At 43.0% G+C, this 13,688-nt stretch overlaps 1 protein-coding gene across 2 annotated transcripts in view; it reads left to right on the top strand.

Moving 5' to 3' along the window:
* LOC119390243 (2-oxoglutarate dehydrogenase complex component E1) overlaps positions 1-13,688 on the top strand; it is a 126,417-nt gene that overhangs the window by 8,350 nt on the left and 104,379 nt on the right. Inside the window, exons 2-3 of one of the 2 annotated variants that reach the window (XM_037657826.2) lie at positions 122-340; positions 4,400-4,493. In XM_037657826.2, the coding sequence (XP_037513754.1) occupies positions 122-340; positions 4,400-4,493 (313 nt within the window). Of the gene's footprint in view, positions 1-121; positions 341-3,006; positions 3,128-4,399; positions 4,494-13,688 lie in introns of both variants that reach the window. The other variant, XM_037657819.2, reaches the window with a different exon arrangement.

Genomic DNA, 13,688 nt, shown 5'->3' with positions numbered 1-13,688 from the left:
TACAATAGATAACCCTTCTATTGGTGGTGTTATCTCAATTCGTGTTCTGAGCAGTTGTCGGTCCCTTTAATGCTGGTATGGCCAAGTGCTATTGACACAGCTCTTGCAATTTTCGACGCAGTCATGGGATGCTTTTTTCCGGGCTGCCTCGGCTGGTCTAGGCCCAGGCGAGGCCTACAGCTCCCCCCCTGCCTTGGGCATGTTGTCAACAGTGGCCGTGCCTCGAGTAGCTCCGGCAACAGTGGTGGCACCTGCACCTTCCAAACTTCCGAGCACACAGGCGGCACCGAGGGACATCGATGATCACCTTTCGGTTCAAGCGATCATTCGGTCCTATCAGGTGACGCCGCTTCCTTTCGTAGAAGGGAACCTTGTTTTGTCGACAGGGAGGATGAAGAGAACTGCGGTGTGGCCAAACAGCACTTGAAATCTACTAAATAGCCTAGTATCTACAGTAGGGTAATTTTTGTTGCTAAGGGAGACACAGTCGTGTTGATCTTACAGAATACTAACTCACATGGCAATGCCGCTTAGCTCAGCCTTATGAAAATGGAACGTTTTTTTAGTCACTTTGTTATTCTCTAAGTTTTAACATTTTCTCCACAGGCTTTGCCAAGCTATCTCATTTTTTCAGCGATTATGTTTCACAAGTTTCTTCTCTTTGGTTCAATCTTTTATGACCTGACTCACATTGGTTCTACACAAGCTATAGTCTAATGACAGCTATGATAGCAGGCTCTCATGGTGCCTGTTATTGCTGTCAAAAGATATATCACTGGGAAGCTAATGTGACCTCATGATTATATACCTAGCTTTGCTCGTTGAATTATGCCTGAAAGTGTCAGCGACTCATGTGATGGAGCTTGTGCTTGACCTCACTCAAGCTACCGCCACATGAAGTCTGAATGCTGACAATGGTGTGCTCCTATATGCTTGTCTCCTATAATTGCCATGTACTGGTAAAATGCTGCAAAATGTTGTTTTGAGTACAAAAGTCAAAAACAAAGGTGGATTTGGAAGAGATCAGCGAGCTTAGCCTTCTCTGTGCTACTCAGGCTTGTTGCCTTTGTTAGGTGTAGCTATGCTAGGCTGCGATAATGCATCATTTGTGTGTTTTACCTATGTGATCACTGGGACAAGCCAGTTGCGAACAGGGGGTAATTGCCCAGGAACAAATGAAACGAATCCCGACATTGTAGTGTACACAAGCAGATCTCTTCTGGACTGTGTGTTGGGGGCTGCAGTTGTTCATTCTCTCAAGGTTCATTGTTGAGTAAGTACAGTGCCAAGTGCATTTGCGTGAAGCTCCAGGGAGGCCTGCCAGATTCTCCAGCTGTAGAGGTGTTTCAATGCAAAGAAGCCTTTGATAAAAGATGTCCATTTCTGCTACTTGTGCCTCCACCGCCCCAAATTAGTGCACTGGCAAAATGGGTATGGAGAGCTTATGAGGTGTAATAATTTTGGCCCTCAGACATAATAAGACATGAATGAATTTGCCTGCGTTGCAGTTGTAAAATGTCTTCTATTGCGATGTGCTTTGGCATTTAGCTGTATTATGCTGCAGTTGTGCCAAAAGCTAGACCAAGATTTTCACGCGCTTTGACCAGCTTTTTACGAAATGCATCACCACCACCACCACTAACTTTCCTAAATGTTTATTTCAGCTAAAGTGGGTTCTTAGCGAATGTGTACAACATACTGAAATTTAAAACCGTGCAAAAGACGGAGGAGCAGCAAGAGAAGGACAACAGCACTGTTGTCTGTGTCCTTTTTATTGGTCCTCTCTTTTTGCACTGTTTTAAGTTCTAGCTTATTTCAGTTTGTTCTTGCTCCACTAGTGCTGCAAAGCAAACGTCACCGATCGTGGGCTGCGTTGCTATGAACAGCCAGAGTCCCAAAGTACTCCTGGAATACTTTTCCTACACAGCCTTTCAGTGCTTTCCTGAAGGATGTGAACACCTGGGGCTCTTTTGTACATGAAGGGACGTGCAGTAAGCCTATTTTTAGTCCTAATGCATTACAGTATACCCACTGACGTGGTAGCAAAAGAACGCAGCCTCAATGATGGGGCACACTGAGTAAGTAAAGCATCAAGCTCATATGGGTGCTTCTGACCGGTGGTGTCTAACTGGTTCTGTTCCTGTTTATTTAATTTTTGCATGTTCTCCACAATGCAGCATGGTTGTCTCTCTCTTATTTTCTTTTACACCTTTTTCTTTGTGCAAACTTTTATTTCCTTATTGGAAAAGGTTGCCTGTCTTAGTGTGATGTGACCCCTCACACGTAGCGTGACAGTAATTGCCTAGTTTGGCATCATTGAGAACTTGGCAACGCAGGTCACTGCATCAGTGAGAAGGATGCCAGCAGTCGCATGGGCACAAGTCCTGTGCGTGCATCGTTGCATTGCAACTTTTATTGATTACCACACACGGTTGAATGATAAACAACCGAATGGGCAAATTCGGTTTTCACTTGGTTTACTTGCCGCACAATGGAAGGTTTGATCGCAGGATTGTTCAGATTGTGGTCCTTCTATGTGCTTTTGTGCTCTTGATTGAGAATTTCACATTTAATGAACATTGCAAAAATGCATTAATAAAATACTCGCGGCACAAAATCTAATTCCGGCTGCAAGTGGCTTCAGTGCTGTGCAGCTTTTCAGGTTACTGAAAAGCTGCACAGAATACCATGAATTGGAAAGAGTGGATTACACATTTGGTTTGTTTACCCAACTTCGAAAAGTGATATTGGTTCAAAGGCGAAAAAAAAAGTTTGTTTTTCAGCCCACATATATGCCTAGTTTCTACATGGGACCAGATAGTATTGCAAAGCTGAATGTTTCATATGAAGTGCAGAAGGGCAAGTTGTTGCCATAGGAGTGTGCTTTCTGCAGCCTGGCAGCCCTTTTTGAGAAGAAAGGAATGGGGCTTGCGCAACCACCGCACGCCTGCTGCACTGCTGGCCAGAGTAAGGTGGTGCCAACTGTATTGTGTGTGTTGTGCTCAGGTGAGGGGACACCTGGCTGCGTCTCTCGACCCTCTTGGAATCGTCAACCCCAGCGCACACTCGCCCCTAAATCGAGAGCAGCTGCACTCGCCCGAGGTGGTGCTTCGAAATTACAAGCTAGGTACGACCATGTCTCGCAGCCTAGTGGGCTCCATTGTCACAGATATGTACACAGTAGTCTGTGCAGATGCACACTTTCCTCTTGCAAGAAAAATCTTTTAGGGCCGCCACTTGTTTCTTGAGTGCTCGCTTGCCTATATCTCGTCTGGGATCAAGTTCGGTTGTGTCCAGTCAAAGCCTATTGATCATTTTCATGGTCAGGAAATATGCTGTTACAATGTTGGAACCTTGAGGATCATCCGCCTGTCAGCTTTTCATTGAAATGATGACTGAGGATTGTTCTTCTCATTCCTCACTACTTTTGATCTGCTTGTAAGCAGTTCTCCTGATAGTTTAGTGCATTTGTGTTCCACACAGCATTGATCTGTCAGTCGCCATAAACTGTTTAGGTACTGCATTTGTGAATTGCGCATTCAATGGCCAGGGGCTGAAGTTGCATGAGCACAAGGACTTCTTGTGTGCATCTTCTGTATGCGGCTGTCACATCACTTGTGTGCATGTGGATGTTTCCGTGAAGTTGTTTTGTTTGCTGTTTTCTTTTTGCTTTCATTATCACTGTCTTCTTTTTGCATGAGCACAATTCATGTCCTGTTCTTCTGTGGACTGGCTCCTTGGTCGCTTTGTATTCTTTCTCTTTTGCACCACCGGACACGGCCCTGTGCATTACATTTATGGCTTCCAGCCAATCTATCACTGGGATCGATATTAAGCAGGGGCAAGGCACTATTCAGCCATTCATGAATGACCAGATTGCACTTTTTAAAAAATTATTTTGGTTCATCTGGTCATCTTCACCACTTGGATATTGGCCAGCTATGCGTTAATCAATCGCTGGTTAGCAATGCTGATTAGTTGGTGTTCTAGCCACTGTAGTGTGTTTCGGTAGCTGTTATATTCTGCTGCCGAGTGCAAGGTCATGGGTTTCACCTGTGGTTGCCACATTTGCATTGTCTGCATTCCAGAAAGAGTGAAGTGCAAGAAATCACACCTGTGCTGACTTTGTTAGCGAGAGAGGCCTAGATGGCTAAAACAGGTTGGTCACCATGCGCTGTAGATTCTCTCTTATCCTAACTGTTGCTTTAGGAAATGGAATACCCCAGTGTATCGATTGAGGGTTGTTCCGATTTGGGTCCTTCTATGTGTTTTTGTGCACATGAATCACAGTCAGTCAACCAGCTATATCGGAAGAAGCATGTGTAAACGTGGCATTGTATATGATAACTTGTCGGTTGCCCCTGCTGTGCTTTCTTTCCCCCGCGCCCCCCATCTACAGATCCGGGGTCACTTCTATGCAAACCTTGATCCCCTGGGCATCACTGTGACCAAAGTTGATCCAATGGAAATCCTTCTCACCAACCACAATCTTGGTAAGGCAGTGGGCCTTGTGGTGTTGCCTGGATTGTGTTAAACATTCTTTTTACTCTTGCAGCCATTCCTTTGTTGGAACTATGTGCTGAGCTTTCTTTGCAGAACCTTTGTCAAGTCTTGTTTTGGTTTTTATTTTGTTCATCCTGCAGTTAGCGACAGGCCATTGTGTTCAAGGTTTTGCCATCTATCATTCACTGTTTGAAGTAGCCATTCATTTGAATCTTTTCTTTTAGCTTTGCATCACAGAAATCCTCGTGTAGCCTTTGGAACTTACTTTCCTTGCACCTTTCCCCCCCACCTCATCATAGATGAAGGGCCTGTGCTCCTGGCCCTTCTCTAAGGTTCTATCACGCTTACTGACTGGTAATGAAGACATCATTTTTGCTCATGCATCAAGGATTGGTGTTACAATTAATGTATCAAAGATGTTGAAGAAAACTGTTCACCGGTGCATTGTTTTAACAAAGCCCATTCTTGTTTGAGCACTGCCCTTTATTTTGTCCAGTAATTGCTATTCAGCTGTTACAAGCGGTGTTAAAAGGTGATACTATGCACTACTCTATCACTTCTCCAAGTGTGCAGGGATGTCATTTCAAATGGGCATTGTTAAACGCTTAATTAGCTGAGCATGCTGGGACCTGTGGCTTTTCACATTTTTGTCTATATACATGCCTGCAATAGCATTTACAAAGTTCATGCTATTGCCATAAAGGAATGAACATTAAGTGATGAGACTTTGCTGGAAGTTTACTCTTAATGTTCATTTTCTCACTGCATGCATTTATGCTATTAATGAATGAGCTTCCACAGACCATTGCTGTAGAGCTTTTCATTTTGAGAGTTCAGGAAGAGCTTTGCTTAAGAAGTATAATTACATTCTGGTCATCTTTGAAAATCGGCCCATGGCAATAGTTTATGTGATGGAAGAGCAGGGGGATAAATGTTCAGCTTAAGGAGGCCAGCCGTCACCTGTGCCGAGTAAATCAGTGCATTCTTGAGTTTTCCTCTGCAATTCTCACAGCTTGGTTTGAAGCTTCCAGTTGGACCATTCCGCTGTTATTGGCCTTGTTTGACTATCAGAAGCGTGCCAGGCAATCCCAAACACATTCAGTATGGCATTTTCCACTGACAGCATAGCCCCTTTTGGCTGTGGCAAATTCATATGCTCGTACTGTTTGCTTTGAGTCATAACTGTGTTCAAATCATTGATCCAAAATCCATAGTGACAAAGCTGTCAAGAAAGTAGTCTGCGTTGCTCTTCTAGAGCTTGAACAGTGCGGCCACTGCTTCCATCTGCAAGTCTTTTTGCTTTGGCGTCAGCAACCAAAGAACACAGTGCACAATGACCTTATTCATGTGTAGGTTTGTTTGAAAGATGTTGTGCACTGAGTCTGCACTCATGTTGACATGCTGCGCTGTTTGTTTGACTGTGATGTGCTGGTCAGACAGCCTGAAAGCCCTAACTGGGGCACAAATTTGTTCGTCATAGAGCTATTGTCGGCCACTGTCATCCTGGCTTATTTGGCCACATTGGAAGTGTTGGCACCATTTCACAACCACCTTGATCAGACACTGCCACCCTACTATGCATGAATCTCCTTACATTTGTGACCTTTAAAGTGAAGGAAGCGGATTTCTATTCACAGTGGACACTTCCAGATTTGTTTTTATCTGCCAGCAGTATACTGTTCCTCTATAGGGCAATATTTGTTCCTCAAAAACTAGAGATAGGTTCTCGTTTGTCTGCCTGTCATGTATGCCTACTCCAAAGTTGTGGAACTGATGGTACACGCTATATGAACGCCACTTGTGCAAAGCTTGAGCACAGAAAGTGCACATTGCAACACACGTCTCTTAAGTTAGTGCAGTGTTTTTTTTTTTTTTCTGGCTGTATTGTATGTAGCATATACCTCTAGGAAGCTGTTGAACAATTCACTATCCAGTAGCCATACAGCGGCAGCTTAAAGGGGCCCTGCACCCATATTTTACCCTCCGATTTTTACATCGGAACGCGTTCCTTGTATCGTCCTGAGATGAATGCAAAAAGAATTTTGGAGATAGACGCACGGAAACGGAAGTTATTGAACTTACAAATTCAAAATAAAAGCAGACGACAGAAATTGGCGTACCCTTTCGTATTTCACTCGCCCAGTGACGTGTCACTGGAGTTTTGTCTGCTTCCAATCAAAACGAGACTTACATTTTGCCATACCGGAACCCCGCAGCACATGGTGGCCTTCTAGTCGCAAGCGGGCGCTGCTCCTTTTGACGTGCACACAATCAAGTTTACTCAACACAATGCTGGCAGGCGACAAATACCAAGGACGACATCAGCAGTTGATGGTAGATACACAAACACACCTAGACACCTCGAGCACATGGAAAATCTGTGTAAGGCAGAAATGCAAAGCACAGTGTATTGATGAAGGCCGTGCCTTGAGTAGGCCGTTCGGCAGCGCCATCTGTGTCGCAGTTTCTGATAAGTTAAAATCGATGCACGAATTGGTGTCCTTTTCGCAGCTGTAACGAGCATTAAACACATTAAAATGAGTAAATTCCACATACTGAGTGTGTCGCAAGCATGTACTATATATTATTTATTTCCCACCAATCAAAACGAACAGCATAAGTCACGCACGCTACCTCACTTCCTGTAACAGAAATTGTCGTTGTACGACGCTGCAATCGGCGCGGAAACCCATTTCGGAAGCAAATTAAAATATCAAACGCTTCGTTCTCACCGCTTTCGTTGGTGCCACAGCAGTCATCAAGACGCATAGAAAGCAAACGGCCGGTAAAAACAACGTGCGTAATTGAGGGTGCAGGGCCCCTTTAAAGCTCTTCCTTGACAGCAGTGCATTTTTAGCCATCTTATGCTGGTTGATAAATTATGTCTGTATTTGTAAGCCAATGCGTAGCATTCATTGACAGTACTTCTTAACTCCCCTTTCTAACTTTTGGAGACCTCGCTGTTCGCTTTTTTGAAGCCCAGGGGGGTCTGCCGTGCAGCAAGTGCATTGTTACCATCTAGCCATATGCAATGCGTTCTGCCCCATTGATATGCCAATTCATGTCTACTATTGTAGCATTCATAACACCAAAACTGCAGCAATGTTCTTTGAGAAGCTGTGCTTCTAAAGAAGAATGGATAGTTAAAGCAAGAACTGTTAGGTCTTCAAAATAACTTCCTTGTTGCAACTATGGGACATTGAGTATAAAAAATGGAATAGTTTCCCCCCTGGGGTATAATATTCTTTTGTGCAATGTAGTTGTTGGTGTCATGTGCATAAAATGTTGCGTAACTAGGCCAGCTGCTATATTTGCAACATTGTTTTCATGGCACCTGATAGCTCAGTTACAGCAAGGCAGTCGAATTATAATTTTGCACCTTTCTTGCACCAAACTTGACTGCCTTCACTGTGAACATGACAGGAAAGAGTTGTATGTGGTGCTTAGTGCTGATCCGGTAGGCTGTGCATGTGCCTCGCAAATCCTCTGCTTCTTTATCTTAGGTGCTATCGTCTCTACTCAGAGCGGTCTGCTGCAAGGAAAGTGGCACCATTCAACTTTTTGATGAATTTTTTTTTATAGAATGCCCATGGCTAGAATTTCAGTCGTTTACAATGTCCATCCTTCTGCCGATGAAGGCAAATTTCTGCATGGGTCTCGCACTAATCTGAGCTTGCTTACACTCCTCTTTCATGAAATGCCTCATACGTGCACTACTTTTTGTATTTCCACGTGACAGATTCGTTACACGTATAGCCACTGCATTTCGCAAACCGCATTCAGATTATTTTAGAATCTTCTGATAGGCTTGAGCACACTAACACGAATAGTTGAGTTTGTTCTGGAAGTAGCGCATCCACCAGCGATAAGACTCGAATGTTCGATGCCGCATGTTTAAATGCCGGCACGCCTAGCCGCAGATCAGTTTATCGACGGCCCATGTTCTGTTTGCCGCTATCAGTGTAGTGTGTATTGCTTTCCATTTCCCGGCCACAAGTTTAGCCACATAAAGCTTCATCTTGGACACACAGACTTCTGCCTTCGTCGACGTCGCGACCCCGTGGCAATATCAGATGTGGAATGCATTTGGAGCCATGAGTAGGCATTGTAACCTGCGTGTGTGTGTGTGTGCACGCACGTGTGCATGTATCACACGCTTTTATTTATATACTTCAAAGAACTCATGATAGCGGTATGCTGTATTTAGCATTGTAATATTGTAATGCTTTATTTAGCATTTTAATAAGAGAATGTGTTGATGGGCTCTAGTCTAATTTAACCCTTTATGGGGCATAATTTATTTTTATTTACACAATACTGCAGACCTTTATTGGGTCCATGCAGGAGGGCAGCACATAAATACATACATTCACAGAAACCACAACGAAATAAGACAAGTTTAAAAGACCAAAAAAAAGAATAACTAACATCAGAACAAAACAAAAGTAATAATAGAGAACATAATGCGCACGCATGAACATTAGATAATACTCATACAGGATCGAAGACAGCAATAACACTTTTTAAATACTCAAGAACAGGAACAGTAAAACTAACGAACGAAGGGTTAATCAATGTGACATTGTTGATAACATTAAATAGCTATACGTTCAATAGAATCTGCGTTTATTATTTGCGATACCTCCAGGTTATTCCAATCGTTTACAGTTCGTGGGAAGAAGGAAAACTTAAATAGGTTAGTTCTGGTGCTGTATGGCGTTAGAGAAAGATCATGACGATGCCTTGTTCGACGTGCTGTAAGTGGGGACACATAAGCCTGTGGGTTAAGAGAGAAGCAATTGTTTTTAAGTTGGAAAAGAAATTTTAACCGGTGTATTTTCCTTCGGAGTTGTAGAGTCTGAATATTATGATGTTTCATTAGGGCTGTGGGAGAGTCATTTATTCTATATTTAGAAAAAATAAACCTAACTGCTCGGCGTTGTATCATCTCTAATGCATTAATGTTAGTTTTTGTGTAGGGGTCCCATACGATGCAAGCATATTCGAGTTTTGGTCGGATTAGTGATGTGTAAGCCAAAATCTAGTGTCACGAGGAGCATGTTTTAGTTTGTGCCTGAGGATACAAAGTTTCTTGAAAGAAGAGTTACAGATGTTGGAAATATGGTTATTCCAGCTTAGGTCACTGGTTATTGTGATTCCAAGGTACTTATATTGGTTTACTTTGGTGAGCGGTGTGGATCCTAGGTTGTAAATGAACGACAATTTGTTAACTTTTTTTGTTACAGACATGTAAACAGTTTTTTCAGTGTTGAGTTCCATGCCCCACCGCTTGCACCACGACAAAATGTTTTGAAGGTTAGAGTTAAGTATTAACTGATCATTAAGGGAACAAACTTCGTTAAACAAAACACAATCGTCTGCGAAAAGCCTAATTTGTATTGGGGGACAAATTTCATTAACAATGTCATTTATATATATTAGAAACAGTAATGGCCCTAACACACTACCCTGGGGAACTCCAGAGGTTACGGAAAGTTCATTAGAAAAATAATTATCTATTGATACAAACTGCTTGCGATTAGACAAATAAGCTGCTACCCAGTTGATAATGTATGCTGGAAGGTTAATTGACTGCAATTTTTCTACGAGTTTACTATGAGGAACAAGGTCGAATGCTTTCTTAAGGGGAGATGCGGGTCGAAAAACACGAGTTTTCTAAAAAATTATCGATTTTTTGTTTTCGCCTGTTTTGTCAAGATTAGTACCTCTACTGTTCTGAGAAAAAAAATCAATGTCGAGACTCAACTGGAAATGCTTTAAAATTGCGTCTAAAGAGCACAAGGTGGCTGTCAAAAGGCCGAAAGTGTGTCATCTTCGAGCACCTTGCCGCTGATAATGCGCCGCCGCTCACCATTGTCGACCGCATGAGGCGAAGAGCCGAGCCTCACTCTTCAAATAACAACGGTCTCCTGCACTGCTGCAGCGCAAGAAATAATAAAGAGAAGCATGCTTTTGCCGCCTTCTTCGAGCGCCGCGACTGGCTTTAAATCACGTGGTACGGATCGGGAGCCGCCATTGGCCGCTGCGCGCCTGTGTGTGCTGTGAAGCCTACTTGCAGGATCCGTGTCTCGTCGAGCAGCGCAGCTGAACAACGCTTTTCTCGAGTGCTTATCCGTTATTGATGAAGAAAGCCGTAGGAAGCGCGGTCACCAGCCTGTGAAGTTTCACGCGACGCACAAATTTCGAGGACGCCGGCGCAAATCAAAGCCGAACACTCAAACCACGAAAAGATCATCTGCTGCCGCAAGGCGTAGTGGCAATGACGCCGATGCGTCCAACGAGTTTGCCGCGGCATTCGAATATGTGAGTGCCTCCCAGAAAAAGATCGGACTCTTCGAAGACGAAGAAAAATCGCAGGACGACGAGTCTTCGTTGATTGCTGATATGACAGCACTGAACATGTTGGTTTAATCGAGGGCACTCCAGTTTTGAACGTGTTCTGGAGGAGCTTGGTGTGCTCCCGTCTCATGATCTGGTTGCTCTTGGCACATCACGGGACAGCACACGCCAGAAAAAAATGTCTCAAAAACTAACAGGAGAAGCAAGGGCCCGTCGGCGTGCGCTGAAGAAAAAAATCTCTTGTCGAGGAGTCAGCTCGAAAGAGCCGTGAGGGCCAAACCTATGGTGCTGGCGCATTTTAATGGCAGTGGCCACTACAAGGAGGATTGTTCTTTCTTGTGTACAAATTTCGTTGCATTCAATGACATCTGATAAATAAACATGCAATTTTGACTTTAAAACTCGTTTTTCTCAAAACACAAATTTTGCCATTTTTGTCAATGTGCCCCTCCTTTCTCGGGTACTTCTGGTGCTCAGATCTGCATGAAATTTTTCCCAAAGTTTTTCCAAAGTACGAGAAATGCAATTATCTTGTTTAAGTTTCGATATTCTTATTATAAAATAAAAAAAAGTTATGTAAACTTTTACTAGGGTAGGAGAAATATGAACTTCCAACGTTAAAATTTCTCACGTCTAGTACATATTTTGTATGGACTTCCTAATTAGTTATTTGCATTCCGCACTTTATTTGAAACATTATGAACTATCAATTGTAAAAAATTATTGAAGTTTAGGTCTGAAAAGAGGGGGGGCAAAATGCTTCAGTTTTTCACTTTGTCATGTTGCAGAACTAAAAGTATGCAACTTGCAAGAAAACTAATTATATATTTGAAATCAGCATAAAAAGTTCTATAAGCAGCTCAAGTTTCATTGCTCTAGGGTGAATATTAAAGAAAAGTGTCTTCGAGTAGCATCTCCCCTCAAAATCCAAAAATATAACGTCAATTTGGCTTGACTTGTCAAGAGTACTAGCAAGGTAGTGAATGATTGTCGTAAGTTGTGTTACAGTGGATAACCCTTTGCGAAAGCCATGCTGGTGAGGAGACAGTACATTGTTATCATTTAGAAACTTCGTTATTTCATTAGCAATAATATGTTCGACTAACTTGCAGCATGCAGACGTCAATGAAATGGGGCGATAATTAGTTAGTTGGGCTAAGTCGCCCTTTTTCGGAATGGGAACGACCCGTGCAGTTAGCCAGTCTGCAGGAACAGTAGCTGATGACAACGAGGAACGATAAATGATTACTAGAAAGGGAGCTAGTGCTTCAGCATACCTGCGCAGAAAGGCATTTGGTATGTTGTCTGGTCCTGGAGAGGATTTAACTTTAAGGTTCAACAGCATTGACACAACACCTGGTTCTGATATGATATCAGGGTTCGAGTGGCATGGCATGCGATCAGGGTTTATAGCGGTATCGGAATGAGAAAATACACTTTGAAAATAATGATTAAAGTGCTCCGCGATACATTTCTTGTTACGAACAGCGTTACGAATGTTACGAACAGCGCATCGCCACCTTTTGGGGGTGGCATTGTCACTTCTATGAGCTTCTTATAATGTGTACAAAATTTGAGCTCTCTATTGTTAAGGGTTTTCAAGAAAAAAAGTGGCACATATGTGTCCCACTGACCACTGAAAGACAGTAGTTTGAGGAAAAAAAAGTACTTTTATTTTTTTATGCGAACTTGCTGCTGCCCCACAAACTACAAAGGACAGAGCCTACAAACACCTACTCTCCATCATAAAGAAAAACTCAACGAAATATTCATTGTACAGTACGGTCCACTGTTAAAGGGAACACTCCAATGAGCACCTTTTATTTTTCTGGCCCTCTAACAGCAAGCGGACAGGAAAACAATGCTCATGCGCTGCACTAATCTGTCAAGAGGAGGCAGAACTGTCAACTACCAGTAGTCTTATGCAAATATAAGCCATTATGTTTTTGCAAGAGAGCGAACTACAAACATGCCCTGCACGCAAGTGTTCCCTTCAACAGTGGACCCGTCTGTACATCCACTTGCTAACGGCACTCGAGCAGCAGATGTGGGTACTGGGCATGCGTGCAACAGTCTCACTTTTGTCCGTGGAGGAAGCTCAACTGCTTCCTCCACTGGAAGAGACTTGCCTGCGTAAAGCAGGATGAAAATTGGATACTGCAATCAGTTGCGTACAATGTTAGATTGGCTACGCTTTTGGAAATATATCACTGAAAGGTTGTCAACTTTGCATTGCACAAATTTTTTAGGAAACTGTATCGGCAGGAATGAATAAAACCACTATAATAGCACATTTAGGAAATTGTGAGTATGAACTAAACTTTTCAAGCATACCGCTCGTGCTGAATCGGGTGGAGAGCGCGCCAAAGTCTGATGAAGAAAGGATACAGCGCATGCAAGCGGAATGGTTTGTTTGGAACACTGGTATGTGCTGGCACCTTGCGAATATCGTAAAAACAACTACCAAAATCGCTTTCTAAAATATCCACGCAGTCGCACTAAAAATCTAAAAGCAATCGATTCAGTGGTATTTATCTAAAAAATTAGAACATGGCGAAGAAAAATGTTGGGCATATGAGTCTCACTGCCCCACAAAGGGTTAACGCACATCCAGAATCTGATTCTAATGTATAAGCATTAAAGGGGTTCTGCAACACTTTTGCCCACTCCACTGCTTCACTCCAGTTGCAGTACTCTCCAGGTGTAGAATACCACACGTACAGTTGTTGGAATGCTTGGACACTTCATGACCAACTGTGCTTCTTTTTGTGTCCTGATTGGCAGGCGAGCACTCTATGCTTAACTACTGGCTGGCCCCTAGTCTA

This window comes from Rhipicephalus sanguineus, chromosome 1 (assembly GCF_013339695.2).
Source record: "Rhipicephalus sanguineus isolate Rsan-2018 chromosome 1, BIME_Rsan_1.4, whole genome shotgun sequence".
Lineage (NCBI taxonomy): Eukaryota > Metazoa > Arthropoda > Arachnida > Ixodida > Ixodidae > Rhipicephalus > Rhipicephalus sanguineus.
The sequence above is the reverse complement of the archived record's forward strand: the minus strand, read 5'-3'. Positions and strand labels throughout refer to the sequence as shown.